At 36.2% G+C, this 23349-nt stretch overlaps 3 protein-coding genes across 5 annotated transcripts; 2 read left to right on the top strand and 1 right to left on the bottom strand.

Annotated features, from left to right (window-relative positions):
- Positions 1–666: 666 nt before the first annotated feature.
- On the top strand, positions 667–8923 carry LOC133874986 (protein BONZAI 1). Of its 2 annotated transcripts, none has more exons than XM_062312948.1 (16): positions 667–1060; positions 1712–1759; positions 2221–2369; positions 2466–2514; positions 4649–4705; positions 4991–5179; positions 5274–5396; positions 5901–5962; positions 6045–6153; positions 6241–6355; positions 7167–7243; positions 7327–7464; positions 7561–7725; positions 7980–8093; positions 8251–8347; positions 8442–8923. In XM_062312948.1, the coding sequence occupies exons 1-16, from the start codon at positions 914–916 to the stop codon at positions 8534–8536; spliced, it is 1734 nt and encodes a 577-aa protein (XP_062168932.1). In that variant the 5' UTR covers positions 667–913; the 3' UTR covers positions 8537–8923. The 2 variants fall into 2 exon arrangements, with proteins under 2 accessions (XP_062168932.1, XP_062168931.1); XM_062312947.1 differs by having other exon boundaries at positions 669–1060; positions 5274–5408.
- Positions 8924–12843: 3920 nt separating this feature from the next.
- Positions 12844–14676, top strand: LOC133874545 (ethylene-responsive transcription factor ERF114). 2 transcript variants are annotated; one of them, XM_062312395.1, is made up of 3 exons: positions 12844–12925; positions 13002–13317; positions 13945–14676. In XM_062312395.1, exons 2-3 carry the CDS (start codon positions 13017–13019, stop codon positions 14532–14534), a joined length of 891 nt encoding a protein of 296 aa, XP_062168379.1. In that variant the 5' UTR covers positions 12844–12925; positions 13002–13016; the 3' UTR covers positions 14535–14676. The 2 variants fall into 2 exon arrangements, with proteins under 2 accessions (XP_062168379.1, XP_062168378.1); XM_062312394.1 differs by lacking the exon at positions 12844–12925 and having other exon boundaries at positions 12934–13317.
- A 3428-nt stretch (positions 14677–18104) lies between these two features.
- LOC133874704 (mitochondrial import inner membrane translocase subunit PAM16 like 2) lies at positions 18105–22940 on the bottom strand. Its single transcript, XM_062312583.1, has 5 exons — positions 22778–22940; positions 21684–21749; positions 18898–18985; positions 18550–18680; positions 18105–18435 (listed from the first exon to the last, which is right to left on the bottom strand). Exons 2-5 carry the CDS (start codon positions 21684–21686, stop codon positions 18307–18309), a joined length of 351 nt encoding a protein of 116 aa, XP_062168567.1. The 5' UTR covers positions 21687–21749; positions 22778–22940; the 3' UTR covers positions 18105–18306.
- Positions 22941–23349: the final 409 nt, after the last annotated feature.

Here is a 23349-nt window from a genome sequence, read left to right as displayed (position 1 = left end):
ATGATAATGGAGACCGTTCCATCTGCTGTGAAATAGAAGTAGGGTGGTGGGGTAATAACAGAATTTCTGAAAAGAGAAAATTTACATGCATTTTAAAGTGCACAGTTATTAACGTGATAATAAAAATTATCATTAAATTTTAAATAAATTACTAATTAAATTTTAAATTCAATGAAAATTATTCAATAATAATTTTTATTGTTACGTTAAAAATTATGGAATCAAAAGAGAGTGAAAAAAATAAATGTGCGCGCAAAATTTCTGTCTACCTCGTTTTTTTTTTTAAAATTTTTGATGTGGCGTGACTTCGTCACATTTTTCCTTTCTCTCTATTAATAATAATAATAAAAAAAAATTCTGTTCTTAAAAGAGATATAGTTCTTTATCACTTTGTCTATGTGGCAAAGTGATCTTATATTTTATTTTTTTTTTAACGAAAAAAAGAAAAACTCTAAAACTAGTGAGAGATCACTTTACTGCATAAACAGAGTAGTAGTAAAAAATTATATATTTAAGCGGTGAAAATCACAACTCTTCTCAAAATACTCTTTGCGTGGTCAACATTGCCTCTGGTGGTCAGGACTGCAGCAGTCACGAGTCCACACGATGGCTAATGGGTATAGAAAAAATAGGAATAGAAACGGAAAAGGTGTATAAATTTCCTGGCAAATAAAAGCAGCGCATAGGATCCAACCTTTTTCCGATGAATCGAAAATGGTCGAAAACAAAACGCGCTTTTATTTAACAGCTAATGGCTGCCGCCTGCCTATATATATATATGACTAATATGAGTGATTTCTAAGACCAGAAAAAGAAAACACGGATAGATCCATTTAAGTGGGGGCCATGGTAAGAATTTAGATTCGTTGTTTGTCTGATAACAGAGGCAGGCAGCTGAGGCGGGTTGTTGGGCATGGGGAACTGCTGCTCCGACGAGGCAGGCGGAAGGACGGCCGTCGGCGGAACCGCCGCTTCTCTGGGCAACCTGAACAACGCTCCCAACGACGCCATCGATCAATTCCTCAAGTCTCGCGGCCACGCCCTCTTCTCTCAGATCGAGGTTCTCGCTCTCTGTCTCTCTCTCCCCCTTTGGTTTAGCTAATTCCCAATTAATTAAACACCCCCCCCCCCCCTGTTTTGGAGTTCCTCATTTCCCCCAGGGCTGCTTTGAATCCACTTGTTTTAGAACATCTTGCAACTTCTACGGCATCTTAGAATTCTAAGTAATTTTTTCTTCCTTAGCTTTCGAAATACTCAGTGTCTGCTAACTCTGCCAAATTGTATTGTCTGCTGATTCCAAAGGCGTTTATTTCGATCAGGATGTGAACTCAATTTCATTTCACTTCTACTGGCAAGAGAGGCCTAATTAGTTGGATTCTTCAGCTTGAATTATTGTAAATCGAAAATAACGTTTTCTTCTCTGCTTCTTAACATAATTTAACTTCTCAAATGTGGAACCTCAACATGAATTAGTATCGAGACGAGCCTACCTAAGCTTTGTGCATGATCGGCTAGTGGTGGGCTATTTGACCCGTACGTGTTCTTGTAAGGATTTCATGTACAGCTAAAACCATGACAGCTCCGATGAATAAATGATGCTCATATTTTCCCTTCTAATTCTTTTTGTTTATTTTCATAGAACGACTTGTTAATTTAGCTTAGCTTTCCCGTCCTTCATTGACTTTTCTCTGTGAAATTTTTTTTTATGCAGTTATCATACTCTGCTTCGGACTTGCGCAATCGAGATCTGCTCTCCAAGGTTTGTTGCTTTACTTTTTAATGGGTGGGGTTAGATACATTCATCAGCATTTTTTTCCTTCTGATTTACCTGTCAATGTGCCTCTCGAGGTGACTTCTCGGGTGCGAGATGATGTTAGATAGATTCATCTGCTTAATTACATGATCACAGACCATAGCCTTACACTAATGGCAATCAGAAGAAGTTGTAATTGTGGACAATTTTATTAGTTAGAAGCTAATTAACTTACCGAACATACTATTTCTCTTTAACGGTGATGTTTTGAGGCTCAGTTTTTTTTTTTTTTTTTTTTCTCTCTCTCTCATAACATTGTCAGGAATTTTGATTCTGGACTCCATGTTTCTCATGATTAATAATGCCTTCTCCTTACCATGTTATCATGCTTTCATCTTTTTGCCGTGGAAATATTTCTTTTGTTGCAAAAAGTTTAGCCAGTTATTTATAAGTTTTGTGTTTTATAGAGTGATCCCATGGTGGTTGTTTATACAAAAGCAAGAGATGGAGTACTTGAAGAGCTTGGCCGCACTGAAGTAGTTCTAAATTCTTTGAATCCCACGTGGATTACAAAACATATTATCACTTATCATTTTGAAATTGTGCAGACTTTGGTGTAAGTATAATTCTAACTTCTCTCTAGTTTATTCACCAAATGTGCACTTTACTGCTTTCACTGTAAGTTACTCTTTGAAATCACCATTTATCACAGGTTTCGTGTGTATGATGTTGACACTCAGTTTCACAATGTAGATGTAAAGGTATATATATCTTTCACCATGCTGTCTCTGCTCCTTTATTTTTGTTCATTGGTTCAAGAGTGATTCTCCGGTTATCATATAGCTTAAATACAAGCAGAATGATTGGAATTTTTTTTTTTTCAATAATTTTCATGTTGGCGATTTCTGATGTGAATTCGGCGGGTCGTCCCCCCTTCCTACGGGTTCCCCCACCGACCCAATGACACACCAACCACGCCCCCTCCCTTTCTCCGATCAAAAAGCCCCCTGACCCCTTTCTCTGTCTTTCATCCCCCCTGAACAGAATAAATAAGGCTGGCCTGGCATTAACTTCTTCCTTACTTGTTATATATATAGGTCACTGTGTGTAACAACATAGTAAATTGTTTTAGCCTTTTGATTAATTTGTTAAAGTGGTGAGAAACAACATGAAACCTGGTCAGCTTGACCATTTATCCAAAGTGAATGATTTAATTCAGGAAACTGAAAGGAGTAATTCAATTCCTGTTATAAATTTTCCACTCTTTAGCTTCAGCTTGGCTGATGACTAACGATTTATTATAATTCTTAGTTGTTTAAATTTAGAAGGATATATCAAATCTAGGAAATATTATAAATCTTTCATTGATAGATGAAATTTGCCTTATCTTAGCATTGAACATTATGGAAGCACAATCTCAGATTCTTAGAGATAGTTGTAGTTTTATTTACCTTGCTCAGGGTTGACAATTGATCCTTCATTACTTACAAGAATTAAGCACATATTATGTTAGTGTTACTTAGCTAGTTGTTGATAACTATATTGAGCTATTTGCAGCTCATGAGAATTATGAAGCAAAATATTTCTAAAATATGATTCTCTCGTAATAAAGTATGATGACTTTATAAAAAAAAAAAAAAAAAGTTTTATTTTTATAAGGGCTATGTGATCTTTTAATCTCTACAGGGTGATTAATATATCCTTATTTATCTATTTAAAATGTAAAATGATCATCTAATAAACAAGAGTGTACTGGAGTAGAAGTTGGGATAGCTTTTTTTTTAACCCAAGCAGCGGTAAATTGATCTTTCTATCATTTATTCCATCGAAGTTCTATTTTCTCGTGTATCATTTCCTTTTAATTTTGAACTAGTTGTTTTCCTCTTTTTTATTCCCACTGCCTAGCTGGCATGTACCTATTTCTTTGTTCTTTTGCATGCATCTCTTAATAATCTTTATTAATATTGGTAAAATATATGTCTCTTGGTCTCTCTTCAATCTGATTGTATCAAAACTCGAAGCTTTGAATTGACCATTGTCTACTTTTAAATGTCATAAACTAGAGCAATAAATCTTTAATACATAAATGGCCAAATCTATAAGCACATCTAGATATTTGACACAGTAATTCTAGATCTCCTACTGCCTGCCCCCAACACTACAAGCATAAGGAGAAAGAGAATTATAGGAATGTTTTTTTTTTTGATAAGTTTGGAACTAGGTTGAATTATAGGAATGTTAGATACACATTGATTAGTTGCTTAATTTTTCATCTATTTTTTTTGTCTGTGGACCATGTTCTTCATTGTGGCGTGGTTTATGCTTTTCGCATTGCCTTTTTCAGTCATTTTGAACTATCTTGGGTTATGCCTAGACGTGTAGTCAATCTGTATGCTTGTTGGTGGACCTCCGGAAGTCCGTAGAGTGCTGCTGTGTGGAAGATGGTGCCTACGTGCCTTTTATGGTGTTTATGGAGGGAAATGAATGATAGAAATTTTGAGAACCATGAGAGGACTTTGGAGGAGATTAAGTCCTTATTCTTCAAAATTTTGTATTTTTGGACAATTGCTTATGTGTCTCCTTTGACAATTAGTTATAATGATTTCCTTGTATTTTTGCTCCTTCTAGTTAGCTTTTAATGATATATGTCGATTACTAAAATCATTTGTTTTTTCTGAATAGTTTTTTGTACAGTATATGTGAAGAATGTGTTTGCTTATTTGTTTGCTAGAGTCACAGCCATATGTTTTTGTTATACTGATGTCATGAATATGATCTCAATGTTTTGAGCAAATGCTCGTGACCCACAGTACAAAATTTTGCTATATATGACTCTAATTCAAGTGCATGTAAGCCTAAAAAATAAGTTCATAATGGATAATTTAACTTGTGCAGATGCTTAAGCTGGATGAGCAGCAATTTCTTGGTGAGGGAAGTGGTGTTTTGTCTCAGGTATAACATAGAGACAACGCAAGCTTAAGTCTTCCTTCACTTTTGGAGTCACTGAACAATGAGAACCCTCACATGAGCAGCTGTCAAACATGTCAAAAGTTGATCCATAGTTCTAGTTTTCTTTTCTTTTTCCCCTTTCACCTTTGGATATTATCCCACAGATAATACACTTGTTAAACTTGTATATTTCCAAGAGGCCTTAACTGAACCTTGAAGTTCATTGCATTTAGTGATAGTCAAAATTCCAATATATCAAACCTTCAATATTTTTGTGTCTCTGTGCAGATAGTCACTAGATCACACAGGTCATTGACTATAGATCTTGTACATAGAGAAGAATCTACGGGATCAAACCGTGGGAGTAACCATGGAAAGCTTACTGTGCATGCTGAGGAATGCGTTAGTTCCAAAACCACAACAGAGATGATATTTAGGTGTTCGGATTTGGAGTCTAAGGATCTCTTCTCAAGAAGTGTATGGGCTGCAAGTTGTTGATCTCTTTATATATTATTAGGTATTATGAGGAACCTTAGTTATGCATCTCTCCGTGTTTTGACTAAACTTGCAGGGCCCCTTTTTGGTAATATCAAAAGTTGTGGAGAGTGGGATACCAATTCCAGTTTGCAAAACAGAAGTGATAAAGGGTGACCTCAAGCCGACTTGGAAGCCAGTATATTTGAATATTCAACAGGTTGGAAGCAAGGTAGAAGGGATTTTACTTTCAGTAGCTAGAGTCTGCATCTACTACTAGGCAGCTGGCATCCTTTGCTATAGCTTCCTTCATTTTTTCCATCCTAGGTATGCTATGTTATTATTAGATGGACGCTCCAAGTTTGCTTGGTTATTGGAGCTTGGCGGCAGGCACTGGCAGCTCTGCCCTAATAGGACAGTAGTAGTTGTCTCATGTGCAACTTTTTCCTTTCTTATAGGTTTTTTGCTCCTTTTTTTTTTCCTTGCATCTCTAAATTGAGAGTGGTAGAATTGAGAGTGGTAGAGGTGTCAAGTTGGTCCATTGTGGGGCTGTCTTTCATTATACAAATATACTCACATTGGTGCTCCAGTTGGCAACCATCTGGTAAACATGTGCTGATGTTGTTGTCAGATTTAGATTTTGCAAATTTTCCTGTAAGATGCTACACATCCTGGTCTGTTTATTGGTTGTCTTCTCATTTTCCTTTTCCAAATTAACTTGCAGGACAGTCCACTAGTAATAGAGTGCTTTAACTTCAATAGCAGTGGAAAACATGATTTGATTGGGTAAATTGAGATCTTAGCTCTGTCTTCATTTTCTCCCGATATCTGTAGACCATAATACTGACTATGCTTGTTGAATTATCAGAAAAGTTCAGAAATCTTTAGCAGATTTGGAAAAGCTACATTCTAGTCAGCAAGGCGAAAATTTATTTTTACCGACTGTTATTGGGGTTGGGCATAATTACCAAAACAAGGTCCAGTTATGTGTATGAAGTTTATTTTGCATCCTGTGTTGCCCAAAGTCTTCTCCTTTAGTTTGAAGGTTTCTGAATATTATGCAGGTACTAAAGAGCCAGCTATTTGTGGAGACCTTTTCCCAGAGTACCCAACACAGTTTCTTAGATTATTTAGCTGGGGGGTGTGAACTGAATTTCATGGTGGCTGTTGATTTCACTGGTATTCATCTATGCAATCAACTTGTTTACTTTACCTGAGATTTCTTCCTGCAGACCGAATAATTTTCTCTTTCTTTATAAAGATTAAGTATGAAATGCATGTTGGTATTTCTTTTTGGGCACTGCAAGTTAGGCTGTCATTTATACCATATCCTAATACACGTTCTTGTCTTGCCTTTTATTCCTTTCAACATCCTTGTTTCAGTTATGCTTACTTCATTGACATTTTGTTTCCTGATTTCACAACACTTTATACAGTCTCGGGGCAAGATTGTGCTTTTAGTAGGTCTAAACACTTGGCATTGTTACCCAAGTGCCTCTCCTGAAGTATGGTGTCACTTTATCCGTCCCATTCTCCTCGCCTTTCTAATGGCTACTTTGTCAACGTCCCTATTTGAATGCCTGCTTATATATAGGGTATATCATAAATGATAGTGTGAGTTTCCTTGTAAGTTGAAGATATCTTTGGGTGGTTCATGGTTTTGTTATATGATAGAATTGCCAATTGTCGCGAGAGCAGTTATAGTCCTACAAACGGAAATCCACGCCTCCCTGATTCCTTGCATTATATTGATCCCTCAGGACGGCTAAATGCTTATCAGAGAGTGAGAAATTGGTCCCTTCTGTAGTTATTATCTTAAAAATCTTTTTGGACATATCCTTCTGATGGTGGTCCATTGCTTTTCAGGCAATCGTTGAGTTCATAGTTTTCTTCTTGTAAATTAATTCCTAGTTTCCTCGTAAAATTTATTCTCATCTCTCTCTTTTTTTGTTATTCTTATTATGAACTAAGTGTCCTCCTTTTCTATCAGCTTCAAATGGAAATCCACGCCTCCCTGATTCCTTGCATTATATTGATCCCTCAGGACGGCTAAATGCTTATCAGAGAGTGAGAAATTGGTCCCTTCTGTAGTTATTATCTTAAAAATCTTTTTGGACATATCCTTCTGATGGTGGTCCATTGCTTTTCAGGCAATCGTTGAAGTTGGAGAGGTGTTGCAGTTTTATGATTCAGACAAGCGCTTTCCTGCCTGGGGATTTGGAGCACGACCAATCGACGGTCCAGTCTCTCATTGTTTCAACTTGAACGGAAGTAGTCATCACTCTGAGGTATTATTGTTGCAAAATGTATTATTGTTTTCATTGCATTAGATATTATTGTTTTGAAGCCTTTATATTAAGTATATATAAGCCTATTTCTCTCAGGTTGAAGGAATCCAAGGAATTATGATGGCATATACAAGTGCCCTCCTTAACGTTTCTCTTGCAGGGCCAACTCTTTTTGGACCTGTGATTAGTAATGCTGCACTAATTGCCAGCCACTCTCTTGCAAACAGTGGACGAAAATACTTTGTTTTGTTAATAATCACGGTAAGAATTATAATTGGGATCTTCACATAATATTTTTAATATTCACTTATGGTTAGTATGGATGATACTTTAACTTAGTTACCATCTTCCTTTTTGTTAGTGGCTTGTTCTGCACTTGCTTTTCAGGGTATCATAAATTCTTCCATGTTGTAAAAGAATCAAAAAGTTATGTTTTAATTGATCAATAGTAATAGTAATATGTCCTTTCAATATTAAATTTCCCCCTTTCCTTAAGATCCCACTGTTGTTCTTAGGATGGAGTAGTAACAGATCTCCAAGAAACCAAAGATGCCCTTGTGAAAGCGTCTGACCTGCCATTGTCGATCCTTATTGTTGGCGTTGGAGGAGCTGACTTCAAAGAAATGGAGGTATTTTATTCTCCTTTTTTCTTTTTCTTTTTTTCTTGTTCTTTTTTGTGTGTGTGTGTGTCTTGCTTGATTGTCCCTGCGTATTTGGTACAGGATTGATTAGAGCTTTGATTATTCAATGTAAATAATTTCTCGATCAACTCCCATTGTTATACAGATTCTAGATGCAGATAAGGGAGAGAGACTTGAAAGTTCAACAGGACGTGTTGCTTCGCGTGATATAGTCCAGTTTGTTCCGTTCAGGGATGTGCAGAGTAAGTCAGACACCTTATTTTTATTTGGTTCACATCCACAACTGGTAGCAGAAATTTTAGCAATAGTCTGTTTGGGCTGTGATTGCATTTGCAGGTGGAGAGATTTCGGTTGTTCAAGCACTTCTTGCGGAATTACCAACGCAATTTTTAACCTACATGCGGACCAGAGATATCCAACCAATTTCCTGAGAATGTAAAGAATTGTACATAGGAAATCAAATTTTCTATAATTGGTTCACCTTCGTTTCGGCCACCTTCGTTTTTTCAGGGTTTTAATGAGTGGCCCCATTCATATTTTGCTTAGAAGGGGGTATATTCTATCGCATCATCACATCTGCGCCAAAGATTCATTACAAGCCCTTTTGTCAGTTAGCTGTAGACGGCTGCACAATCCTTGGTCAAAAATTCTAAAGGCTTGTCTACAGAAACTACTGGCTTGAGCGCTCGAAGCAGTTCTTTTTTTCCTGGGTTGGAACCAACACTTTCTGAACTTGAAAATAAGCAGAGTTGAGCAACAATTGTATCTTTCCAAGACACTACTCAATGACAATGGAGAAGAACGAGTTTTAGAATGCACTTTTATCTCAATTTTTCCACTTGCTTAGATGTCGTGTCTCTTGCCTTGAATGCGATACCTGGCTGAATTTATAGATTATTGGGCCCTAGGTTCCGGGATAAAAGTGGGTAGCAATTCTTGTTCACGCGTTTGCAGGTCGTATCAAAAATTGTCACAGCTCTAAATGTCTTGTATTGGGTTTAAGTTGTGTTAAATAATGAGTATAAGATTATATAGCTCAACTATAATTTGACACGTACTCTATAACATTAATTTACAAGTTTTGTGTCGGATTTGCGGATCGTATAAAAAATTGTCGGTCGTAGTTATGTAGGTAATCCGGCCTAGAAAAAATAAAAACTAAAGACTACTAGAAGCTAAAAAAGACTTGGTGGAGGGTTACTTGGCTTTGGATATATATGAATTATAAGAAGGCCCGAAACCTGGAGGCTATGGATTTGAGGTGACCCATTTCGGCAGTACAATCTACATCCATGGCCACGCGCATGGATCATATATAAACGTAGACAGACACTCGATCACCGCCAACCAAAGGTGAAAATCTGTCCTCGCCTATGACATTGATTCAATGTTTTTGCTATGGACGAGGGTGATGCATCTACTTTTTATGAGTACTTCAATTTCTTTCGGCGTCTAAAGATGAACAATGTAGAAATGCATGCAGCACGCGTATGCTTAATGTTTATCCGTAATTGGTCTTTTGAAGTGTTGATTATTTACAAATTTCAAAAAAATAAAAATAAAAATAAAAACACAAAAAGTTGTATTCTTTAACTCCAATTGTAGCCTACTCTTTACTTTGTTCTTATAGAAGAAAAGAATCCCTTTGTTACATATCATATGAGACAAACTATGAGAACAAAAGATTTCTCAAGCAGTCATGTGTCTTTGTTATTTAGTTATTATTTATCTATTAGAGTCTATTTTTAAGTAGGTAATAAATGAATAGTATGTTATCCCTTAATAGTTTTGTATTACCTTTATTAATAATTGTTGGATAGTCATAGGATACATCTCCATAAGAGTAGTTTATGTTTATCGCCTTTCTTTATAATTCTATATAAACCTATTGGGTTGATGAATAAAGAAAGAAAATATTATTAATATTCAACTCTTGAGTTGATTTGGGAGGTATTAGGGTTCATCGAACTACCCTTACTTATCCGTTATGTGTTTGAGTAATTAGCTAGGCACGTAACACCCTTAAAAAGGCGTTTAAGAGAATGTTTTGGCCCGTGATTTCATAGGTCAAACGTATAGTTTTAAGCAAAAGAACAGAAAGTATCTTAATGTTTAGGATATTTGAAAAAATAATAACTTAAAAACGTAATTTTTTTCATGTTTTCAAGCAACAGGCAAGAGAGTACAATTTTAAAGGTCAAAATATAATGCAACATGTAATAACAACGACATCCGATGCATATTCAAGGATAACGGTGGATCAGCTTTGAACAAGAGGGGCTAGTTTAAGAGTGACGCCAAGTATATTGGACATTTAAAGTTTGTAGAGGGCAAAGCAAAAATCAGGTGGCCCGTTGCTATCATCAATGCGCGCCGACCTTGATCTTTGTATAGTTAGTGGAGGCACACCATCTTAACTGAAAATTTGTCAAACTGCAGTACGTGGTCCATGGAAAACTTAGTTTAGTGATGAATTTAAACTAGTAAACTGTTTCCTCATTTAAAACAAACGAAATTGTAGTCTTAACCCACATCTACTTTCGGTGCCTACACTACTATTATGCACCTTTTCTTTTCTTTCTTTCTTTCTTTTTTTTTTTTTTAATAGATACTATTACGCACCTTTTAAATTGTGCTACTCAATCTAGTTATACTATTAAGATGTTACAATACATGGATTAGGCATGCCAAATGACATCTTCTGTTGGCCGGGCCAGATGACCCAATATCTCATCCGTTGATCAATCGACCCTAGTATAGTCATAGGATATATACCACACTGGATCACCTCATTTAGCAAGTCAGCAATTGTCTATGTGATCCTAGCACAATGTGATCACTTATAAGAGTTGCAGAACCTAGGAAACACAGTAATAGGAGACCTTCCAATGAGGACTTGCCATGTCGCTGATCGACGGTTATGGCAAACCAAGTGGTAGACACTAGGTAAAAAGGAGACTTCCGTCTCCTTCCCTTAGGCGCTACCTTTTGATTAATTTCTTAAAATTATTCTCCTTGGGGTTATACTAACTTAAACATCGAAGCTCTTACATATCGGCTCACTTTGGCAAGCTCTTTTGCTAAGCTCTTCACTCATTGCAAGTACTTCTGATCGTCACCTCAGCACGCGGTCAACTGTTCTAACATTTTTGTGCAATTTGTGAAAATTGACAACAATTCCTTGACAAAACCAAAATGCTGACTACGCAACCGTAGAGTGTTCGTATCAATAATTGAGTCTCATATTGAAAAGATGTCGCAAGTGTAAATAGTTAACATGACATGGTTAAAATGGTTTCAAATCTCCCTAACAAGTTTCAACTTCTTTTTGATAAATTTCAAACTCGTTTAAATATGTAAATATATAGTATGCTACTTCGTTATTGCTTTTGTGTCTATATATATATATATATATATATATATATATATATATATATATATATATATATCCTGTGTATGACACTAAAATTCGAAGGGGCATCAATATTCTTTTCATTTACGGAAAAAAATAAAAAATAAAAGAAAATAAAAATCTCCTTTAATTCCTATATATATCTGCCTTTAAACTGATCACTTGTATGATCTCCACACTATATATTGTTCTCTCTCTCTCTCTCTCTCTCTCTCTCTGTCATATGCATCATGCATGACGATCGACCTCCGTTTCTCCACTAGTAAATAGTAATGGCAATATTGATATTAAGGTTGTACGTGGAGCATGCATCTATCTAAAAACATATCAAGGCCAGGACTTGATAAAAACATCTATCATTCTCTACCCATCCCGCCTAAAATTCCAGGAATTTGTTGGTAGTAAATAGTAATTGGAATAGATTTTTGTACGTACGTAGACACGGTCCACTGAAATTATCAAGCAATATATAATATTATTCTCTCCGGACTTTCAATTTGTGCGATATGATGTCCTCCCAAATTATCATCGAAGTGGTAAGGTCTCCTTTTTACACAAAATAACAAAATAAAAATGACAAAATTACCCCTGATAAAAAAAATTAGAAAAAAATAAAAAATAAAAATAAAAAAAGAAAGTTTTTTTTTCTTCCAATTTTTCTAAATTTTTTCAAGGGTATTTTTGTCATTTTATGCACATAATAGTAGTTTTCTTTCTTCTTTTTTTTTTAGGTGGGGGGACGATTGTGCAAGTGGAAAATTAGGAGGAAGATATTGTAAATTACTTGATAGTTAGTAAGGGGTAAATGTATTTTTCCAAAAAATTAAATTAAATTTTGTTTACCTATGTAGTTCACACCAAATGAAAGATAATTATCTACCGGAATTGCCTCTTTTTTCTTTTCTTTTTAGGTGTGGCTGAGAAAATTATACAAGGGATTTACCGGCCGATTGAGTTGGTTGAAAAAGTTGATGGCAAAGTTTGATAAGAGGAATGCTAGATTTCCTACTCGTATTTTTTTTTGTATCCATTTGAAAGAACATAAATGTAATAAAAAAAAATTATATCTATATCTTTTTTTTAGATGACATGGATACAATTTTTAATTTTTTTTTTAATTATATTTATATCCTTTCAAATAAACACTAAAAGAACATTAGAATGAGTTCTAACGGACTCGTAAGATAATAATTTTTTTTTCTTTTTTGACATGTCTACACAAAAGAAAAAGAGAAATTCAAACTAATAACCTCTATAAGTATGATCCGAAACCAACTGAGTTATACCCTTAGAGACATTAGATAATAATGTTAATTAAAGCCCAGACACCCACAGCCCACAGCCTGTAGAGGAAAAGAAAAAAGTCAAAAGTTGAGCAGAACAGTGTGTCAATGTTCACACCAAACAGGTACGATGGTAGTAGATATAAACCCTAACTTCCTCTCGCCTCCTTTCTTGTTCACTGGTTTCTTCTCTCTTTCTAGGTCTGCTTAGTCTGCATGATTTGGCCAAACAATTTACACAAGACGGCATCGTATATAAACGTCAAAGTGGATCGGAAACATGGGAAGAGGCCCCTTCCTTCCAATGAACAGGAGGAGAAAGCGGAGGAGGATCACTTCCCTGTCTACTCCGCTCGATCCCAACAAGACATGTCTACCATGGTTTCTGCCCTCTCTCAAGTTATTAGTAACAGAGACCAAAACCCACTTCATCAACTGCATGGAAACCCGTTGATCACATCCCTGCCCGCCACAACGGAACAACATCAATCTGATCAACCGTCCACTCTAGATCAAGGTATATATATATGTATATTGCACCCATAAATTAATAACCTATGAAATCGTTTTCTGTTGCACTGTTAATGGATGATGATAATCATATATATATATATTTGAACACATGTTGATTGTTGATCATCACAATCTCCGCTTAATAAGAATGGATGTTGCACTCACCACTGAAAATTGGTTAGGCCAGGTTTGAAACTAGCTAGAAGCCTATTTTCCATCTTTCATGTCTTTCAAATATAGATTAATTTTCCTTAATTTAATGTTTCATTTTTCTTTTCTTAATGTTATAATGATAGTTTCCTTCTATATTTTTCGGTGCATTTATACCTAATTAATTAACCTAACCATATATATGTTAATACGATTCCTATATCTTGGCCGTTGGAATATCGATCGGTTCTCTCTCTCTCTAAGATTTATCTTTCTTTCATTCAAAAAAAAAGATTTATCTTTCTTTTTGTTCTCACTTTTAGCAACAAAGATTACAAGCATTGTTTTAACTGAAAAGTGAAAAAATAATAAGGGTTCTCTTCCAATCTTGCAATCTTCTCCGTTTATGGTATGAATGGTCCAGATTTCGTAATTTATATGTGTGTGTGTATATATATATATATATACAATTTGTGTGAAGGGAATACAAGGAGAAGACACTATAGAGGAGTAAGGCAAAGACCATGGGGAAAATGGGCAGCCGAAATTCGTGACCCACAGAAAGCAGCAAGAGTTTGGCTTGGCACTTTCGACACAGCTGAGGGCGCCGCACTTGCTTACGATGAAGCAGCTCTCAGGTTCAAAGGAAGCAAAGCTAAGCTTAACTTTCCGGAAAGAGTTCAAGGAAGAAACGAAATAGGTCACCTTACAACTCGTCAAGACTTGCATTTGCCGACCGAACAAGTTCCTGTCGACCCAATTAGGCTTCATATGCATCATGCTCCTCCTCAACAATCATATGATCCCAATCTTTTTCAATATGCACACCTTCTTCAGAGTGGAGACAACAACTTAAATTATGCTGTGCCAAGTCCGTACCGGCAAGAAATCTTTGATTCACAGACCTCGTCAACTACATCTTCATCGTCATCTTCCATACCTTCTCAACAACAACAACAGCAACAAGAGGTTATAAGATTTTCGACGCGGTTTGGAAGTAGTTCGTCTTCTTCTGGCACTAATCCTCATAAGAACAGGAGAGACTTTGACACCAGTCACTCAAAAGGATAGTACAACGCATGCAAGTTTGCTCAAGGACATTGAGGTGCATGAAATTAAAACTTATTCGGGGCTCTGTTATGCCCTTTCCCTACCTTTGTTTTTTTTATGAAACTTTCTTCAAGTTAAGAGTAATCAAGAAGTGTTTGATGAATTTTTTTGCATAGATAAACTGTAGTGCAATGTGCAGTTTAACCCCAAGGGTTGGGTCGAGTGATTAATCACTTGTTTTAGTGTCTTATGAAGCATCAGATTTAAAGTTCGACTCCCATTAGTACAAACAATTCTTGAAAATCATGTCCATATAGAAAAAAGCATCACTTTTACCAAACCTGTGTGAAGAGCTAGCACTTTCACGCTGTCTTGAGGATTTAATTGGGGCAAAGACCCAGATATCCGGTTATCCGTACGTACACACACACACACACACACACATATATATATATATATATATATATATATATATATATATATATATATATATATATATATATATATGCAGTTTCAGGTGAGAGTTGCGATTTATACACGATCTTCTATAGATTTGGATTACTGATGCATGAAGAAAAATGAACCATTTAGCAGATCGAGATTCAGCTCGATCTATAGGTTTAATTCCATGGCGCGCGATGACAAGCTGCAGCCTCTCCAGATGTAAGTAGGTACGTAGGTGGCCAACATCAACATGTATTGGCAAATGGCAATAGATGCATTAAATCTAGATAGAGTTTGTTGAGGCAATGGCGGGAAGTGTTCGACCATATCAAGTACCAACCTGTAGGAAAGTAATCAAATAAATTAATAAAGATGAAACAAGAAGTAATTAAATATAAAACGATGGAGTTTAAAAAAAGCATGCATGCAGGAATCTCTTGGAAGATAATGAATATTTGATATATAATATATAGTTGAGAGCATGGGATTAGGTGTGAATGAAAGTTATAAATGCCTTTCCAAAGCTGATCATCATCTCATAGAGGCCGAAAGCAACGTACCTTTAGCCATTTTTAGACAGAAGCGAAGGAAGTTGATGATATCTATATATCTTTTGGTTTAGAAGATGAAGGCCAAGGCCATGCCGGTGCTGAGATTAGGTGTGAATGAAAGTATCTGAACTTCTAATGTAGCCGTCCGACGACTGGTCATGGAATTCGGCTATTAACGACAAAAGCTGAGCTCAAATCACAACAAACTGAGGTTTGAGCTATTGTTGATATGGTTTGGACTTTATTTGGCGCCATTAATTGGTCTGACTCCTTGGTCAGTCAGCTCTTCATGCCAACCTATTGATACGGTTTGGTGCCATTGATATTAATATTTCCGTTTAATTAATTTTTTAAAAAAAATTGTGTTAGACCAATATTAATGTAAAAATTTATTTTGATTGATGTGTTTTGGAAGGGTATTTTTGTTGTTTGAGAAGATGGAGTGCATGTTGTAATTTTTGTTGTTTGAGAAGATGGAGTGCATGTTGTAATAATATATATATATATATATATATATATATATATATATATATATATATATATATAAGGGAAAAATAGTATTTTTGTATTTGAGTTGCATGTTAAATTGTTGATGTTTTTGCTTTTAGAAAAGAAAAGAAAAGAAAAATAAATAAATGGCCGGAGCCTTAATACATGTTGAGAATGGAAAGAAGCCTAATATTTGGTAATTCCTTTGGTCAATAAAGATTGTTTTGATAGGGAGGGAGCGGAAGCATCGAAGCCACGTAAGTAAAAAGACAAATCATGGGTTGAATAGAAAGAAGACGACTTTATTATATAGAAAGATGATTAAATATATATATATATATATATATATATATATATATATATATATATATATATGTGTGTGTGTGTGTGTATGATAATGAGTATAGAGTATGGGTTTGAAGAGTGGAAGCCTAATATGCCATATTTGCTGATTGAAGATTTGCGTGAAAAAATATTATATGCTTAATGAAGCCAATAAATAAAGGATCGACACGATTTGACCGTGCCGTAGGCACTACGCAAGTGGGGAAGATAGTTGGATTCATTATGACTTCGGCGCCTGTTTTTATTTTTCCTATTATTTATATTATATAGATAGCCGATTTCGTACAGGTGCTTTCAAACTTTGCGGCCGTTGGTACACAACTCTCCCATCAATCTCCGCCTTCGATCTCACGTCTTCTAGATTCTTTAATTTCTTTTTTTTTTTTTTTTTAATTAAAACCTTCCACACTTTCTACCTTCTCTTTTTACATCTTTCGAGGAAAACAACTTCGACTTGCATTCCATCTCCTCCCCCCTTTATTATGCAAAAGATGCAATGCAACCTATCTGCATGTGGCCCCACCATAAAACCATTTTTTTTTTTTAAAAAAAAAAAAAAAAAAAAACGAGGAAGAACGACTCTAGCTTGTTAAAGTAGAAGAGGCGGCCGAGAACATTGACAGTGAATTTTTTTTTTTTTTTTTTAATTTAAAAAAGAGTAAGGGGAAGAAATTAAACCAAATGCTGGAATTTCAAGCTTTACCACAATGGTACTTTAGTCTTTGTTTGATAACTTTTTAAATTTTCCTTTTTTAGAAGCAAAAATATTAAGAAATAACTCAAAATACTAACAAAAAAAAACTCGAAACTATTTTTACCTTAAATTTGGCTCTAATGCTGTTATATATATATATATATAAAAAAAAAACACAAATTATAACAAATGTTTCATAGTTTTTTCAATGGTATAAATCTAATTCCACTCTTCTTCTTCTTTTTTTCATGAAAAACTTGAGAGTTAAATCTGGACCATTAAAAAGTATTAACAACCCACTCGTATGGTGTAACACGAATGAGAAAAAGCATGCATAGATGGGTCCGCATTGCAGGGATCCGTAGACTCTCCCTCTCATTAGTCAATAGACTCAGAAGAGAGACTCGAGAATTGAAAATATCATTAATTGGCTCACTAAGCGAATCACTGACATCATTCACCAAACGCTAGACATGTTCCCTTCTGATTCTTCTTGGTCAGCTCAGAAAGTCAATAGAAGTGCAAATTTCGGTGCCCACTATGTGGCACATTGGGCCGCAGCTCGATTTTCATCAAGCAACATTCCCACCATTTCCTCTTCAACTTATTCCCCTACTACTCAGTTTGTCAGTGTCGCGCTTGATCTTGATCAAAAGAACTCTGTTGTTTAGAATTTAGTTATTTTCTTTCCTTGTTTGTACTTGTTATTCGTATCTATATATATATATATTAAAAAAAAAAAAAAAAAAGTGCTTTGCCAGTTGCCACCAAGTCAACCCTTTCCCACGTTGACACAAATGAATAGTAAACGAATTGAGAGCATGTGGACCACTAAAACTATGACTTCACCCTCTCCGTGTTGGGCTCACTAGGGTGCAACTAATTTTGACCATCACCTTCACTTCCCGCGTGGACCCTGATTTGTTACAACAATCTCTTCTCTCACTTCTCCCCACCAAAACTACATATATATATATATGTGAATCATCAACAATTCTGAAACCAAACAAGAAATCTTAATTCACTACGCAGATGGATATTGATTAGTAAATGTTAATTAAATCAGCATTGCATTCCACGAAGTCAAAATTTTCATTAATTGGATGTATTACATTAAACAGTACAACGCCAAAAAACAAAAAAAAAAAAAATTGCATCTCATATTAATCACATGACAACTCATGCAGATCAAAAAAGAATTTGGATAACAGCAGGAATTCAACCTTAGAATCACTAGATTAATTAAGGCAGTGATGTAAGCCTCGAGAAGTCATGCATCCATGGTTCCCTGAGCTTTCTTTTGGTGAACTCCTTCCAGGCACTCTTTAGCTCTATGAACCTTTGATTGAAGGTAAAAGCTCCCATTCTTTGCATTCTGCTCAAATAGGTTATTGTACTTCTGCAGACAGAAGATTGTCAATATGCTGTTAATTAGTAGCAACCAGAAAAGGATGCAATACTACAATCTTCAAGACAACTAAATGAACAGTAGAAATGAAATATGAAGCAAAACCTGTAAGATCTCCTCCCAGGATGAGTGCTCAGCGACACCTAGTACCTGCCTTGCCTCCGGTTCAGCCATAAATTTGCTTGCTCTACCAATATTCTGAGCTGTTTCTCGAGCAACGCCTGATTTTGAGGCATCTGGAATCATTCATACGAAGCTCTTAGTGAAATATTGCAAGATGTTTGGAAACAGCACCACACAATAGACCTGAAAGTAACTTCAGACAGAACATACGTGGACTGACATGACTTATACGAGTCCATAACCACTAATACAAAAACCAACAATGCTGAATTTGAAGTGGAAAAACATACTCTCTTTTTTTTTATATATAAGTAAAGTGGAAAAACATACTTGTAAGCGCCTGGCGATATGCCTGAACAAAAGCCCTTGCCAAGACTCCAGAGCCCACCACAATCAAGTTGGCAAGAAGTCTTGCAGCCTGTACAACAAGTAACAGACAATAAACTAACATAACATTTTTCTTTCATCTTTCCTTTTTGCTTATATAGGGCTTGTGCCAGAATCATGCCTACAGAACCCAAATAGAAAACAGTTGCGACAGTTCCCCAGTCAAACGGAAATACAGGGTTCTCCAAGGAAAGGAACAAACTTGCAACAACGTTCTCGTAAACGAACGTTAACTAAAGGTCACAATAACACTAGCCCATGGCCTAGCAGCAGGGCTATAATAAAAAGGCCAAACTTCAAAACCAGCAAAGCAAAACCTAAGTGTAACAAAACGACAATGCCAACAGTACAACTAGTTAAAAATACCATAAGTAGACCTAAACCTTCATAAAGTTTCCTAAGAAGTAATGCAATTAGAAATTAAAGTCTCTTTATTTTAGTACAACATGAAAGTGCCTAACATTTTTTTTTATAAACAATCGAGAAATCATTAAAAGTGTAAGGTGCCACTAGGTACATAAAAAGCATACAAGAGAAGCCACCTAATTAGTAAGTGCAAAAAGAACAAGAAAATCATGATAACTAGTCATCAAAGGAGAAACAAAAGCAGTTGTCCAAAGATACATAGTGTTAAAAAATAAAGACTTAATCTCCTCAAAAGTCCTCAAACAGCTTTCGCGCTAGCGCGCTTGTTCGCTGCTTGTTTTAATGCGCAATGACATTCTAGCGTTGGCAACTCAATATGTTGCTTGCTCTAACGCACAACGGCTTTCTAAAGCTCAATCCCTTGCTTGTTCGTTAGGCTTTACTAATATATTATCAAGTAAAGGCTCTCCTCATTGAGAGTAGGTTCTTTTCAGGTACAAAAATAAAATCAACATTTGATACCTCTTCTAACTTTCCGTTTTCCAACAGAAATTACACATTCCCTCGGCCTCTGATTACGGTCAAAATGCCATTGGGCAGCCCCAGTTCCAGTATTGGAGGAAGCACATGGCATGGAAAGCAGGGTAAGTAGGACAGCCAATCCTTACGAAAGCTATCTCGCCAGGGTCCGATTGGTCGACCTAAGCTAAGCACCGTTAAAAATGAGTAGAAATGGCTTTTTAAACACAAAATGCTAAAGCGGCAGATCGGGAAGAAGTTCCTTATTCCGGGGAAGCTTTAAAAAATAGAGATATGGATATTAAATATTATTCGTAGTTAATAAAAAAAGGGCTTGCCTTGCTCGGATGTTATTGCCAAAGCCCCCCACACCAGCTTGCTCTCTCATGTTGAAAAATAAAGCCTTAATCTCCACAAAAATCTTCGCATGGTCCTCAAAACTTCTATCATTCATTTCCCTCCATAGACACAACAAAAGGCACGGATGCACCATCTTTCACACAACAGCACTTCGAGTGCTGCCGGCAGTCCACTAACAAGCATACAAGTCGACTAACCCGTCTAGGCTTAACCCAAGACAATCCAAAACGACTGAAGAAAACATTCCAAATGGCATAAGCAACCTCAAAATGAAGAAGAAGATGGTTCATGAACTCCCAATTCCTTTTACGCATACAACACTTGTCAACCACAATAATGCGTTGCTTCCGAAGATTTGAACTCTTCGCCTAGCCCACCTCATAAGAAATCAAGTTGAAGCTTCTCAATACGGTTTGCAACACTCATAGGGAGAGGATAGAGGAACATGAAGTAGGTAGGTAAGTTGGATAGGGTATTCTTGATAAGGGTAATCCTACCACCCTTAGACAAATACTATATTTTTCAACTAGCCAATTGACGTTCTATCTTCTCAATAACACCATCTCATATATGCCTTGCCCCCAATGCCAAGATACTTTTTGGGCAGAGACACAACCCCACAACACCCTGAAGTGCCTAACATACCAAAAGAAATACATAAAAGGAAAATATAAGCCCAACCTAATCAATACAAGTCAGGCATCTATAATCCATTCTGCATCCTGACCATTCACACCCAGTTACTTGATTATTAGGTTGTTGGCACATTTAGGTCATGAAAGATAACCAATGCATCTGCCACTAAGTTAAACCCTAAGCAATGAAGTGCTTTCCTATCTTTTTCATTAATGAATTGGTAATCAGTGTACTAAACTCGTAAGCAGTCCATAAACAGCTACAAAATTCACAATAGTCATTTCCAAGGCACCTCATAAATTATATAGAAAGTGCTACATGGTAAACTATAAAGCTAAGCAAAGACCCCTTTTGCAAAGGTTATCTTTCAAATGTTTCAGAAGCAATCTTCTACTTCAAGGTAATGCATTGGTTCACAAAGTGGCTTCCAATATGAGATGCCACCCTCACACCCCTAGGTCACCCCTCATGCCAAGAGGGGCCAGCTGGCCACTCCCAGAGAGTACCTTCGGAACTCAAGTAAGCCCATTGCTTGCCAGTCAAGAAGCCCATTAGGTTGCTCATTGATAGGCCTAAATTCTAGTGAAAACTTCATAGAAAATCAGGAGAAAAGAAACTTTATATTTCTGGTTATAATAAATATCCATGATAATGCATGAGAGAGAGAGAGAGAGAGAGAGAGAGAGAGAGAGAGAGAGAGAGAAACTCATTGACAGGCCCAAATTCTAGTGAAAACTTCACAGAAAATCAGGAGAAAAGAAACTGTATATTTCTGGTTATAATAAATATCCATGATAATGAGAGAGAGAGAGTTTGCATGTTTGTGTGTAAGTAATAAGCATACATACCATCACTGCAGAGGGGAAAATAAGATCCGGGAAGCACCAAAACAATTACTTCAGAATTCAAGAAACCTAAAACAGCAAAACCAACATGTAAAATATGTCATTAAATAATAGAGTAATGCTAAAAACCATATTTTTATCCCACAACGACCCGCAATGCTGAAATGACAGCCCCAACCAACCTTTGAATTAGTCATTTAAAAAAAAAAAAAAAAATCAAAGATTGGTTGGGACTGAGCATTGTGGGATAGTTATAAGAGAAAAATGTGGTTTCTAACATTTCTCTAAATAATATCTTAACTTTTAGTGCTCTATTATGTATGAGTGTGCACATCAAGAATACAGAAACACACGAATTAGAATCAAGCATGCCAATGTCAATAGAGCAGGCGGAACAACAAATTCCAATCATGCACAACAGTATAACAGAAGTTTCATATAAATTTTATTGCAAGTAATAAGCAATAAACCAAACACAAATACTGGTCTATAGACAAACTTATCGTCTTTCAACTGTTCCAAGTAAACAAGGATAATCACTAAATCAATTCAAAAGTTCACCCATAAGCATGCCAAATGGTATATAAATTCAAACTCAAAAAGCTCAACACAACCTTCCATAGCAAGCTTTATTGGCAATGTTAAACAATATCTCCTAAAAATTCGTTACTATCCAATGTATCCTTTCCACAAGGCAAAGTGTGATTATCGTTATAATAATGGAGTAATTCAGTTGATTGTGTCGTAGAATCCTGGATGAAAAATCTGGATGTCTGAGGCATATAACTAGCCACATAAATTTTCTAAGCATAATGAGTGCAGCTGATGGAATCTATCTTTAACATTTCCCAACAAAATCTACCATGAAACAGAACATCCGCAACAAACTAACACCATAACCAGACAAATAGCCTGGCTATTCTGATACAAAATCTCGAAGAACAGGATAACGTAATGATCACCCAGAAACTTAGAAGTGATAAAACATTGGCTAATATGACCTATGAGCTATGACTAAAACCAACTGCTGAATTAAATTTATCTTCAACAACGCAGAAACTAACCACGAAATAAAAGGATGAAACAATGGTACTTACATGAAATTGTCAGCTAATCAATGGGAATTGGCGCGTGCCTTCTTCCTTCCAAAGAAGAGGGATAGGGTTTTCATGGGGGGAGAGAGAGAGAGAGAGGAACGGAAGGGAGGGAAGTCGGCTTTGGAGGAGCGAATATGGGCACTCTGCCACTGCGATTGCACGGCACGCAAGACCGAAACCTACCCAGTATTCGACGGGCCAGTTACGTTGGGTTTCTAAAGCCCAACGGGCCCAAGTTTTGTATTGGCTTGCATTAAAAAGCCCGCTGGATTTAACCCAATACAACACTTGCCCAATCTCAAATCAGAGTTGCATCACTTGCGACTCTAAATAAATCCAGGAATAAGCTGCGCGGGCTGTGGTACATGCACGTGCACAACCTCAAGTTCCACTTCGTTGTGTTTTAAAGTTGTGCAATTATTGTATTTTTAGCATTTTCCAAAATCTGCACTGAGTTCAAAGCTTTTACACTTCCACAGATATAAGCCTAGCTATTAGCTAATTATCGGGATGGGAGATCGGTGCAGTAAAGCTGCCCAAAAAAGTTGGATGTAGTCCTATATATATAGAGG

This window comes from Alnus glutinosa, chromosome 8 (genome assembly GCF_958979055.1).
Source record: "Alnus glutinosa chromosome 8, dhAlnGlut1.1, whole genome shotgun sequence".
In the NCBI taxonomy this organism is placed as follows: Eukaryota; Viridiplantae; Streptophyta; class Magnoliopsida; order Fagales; family Betulaceae; genus Alnus; species Alnus glutinosa.
This window is presented reverse-complemented; position numbering and strand designations above follow the sequence as displayed.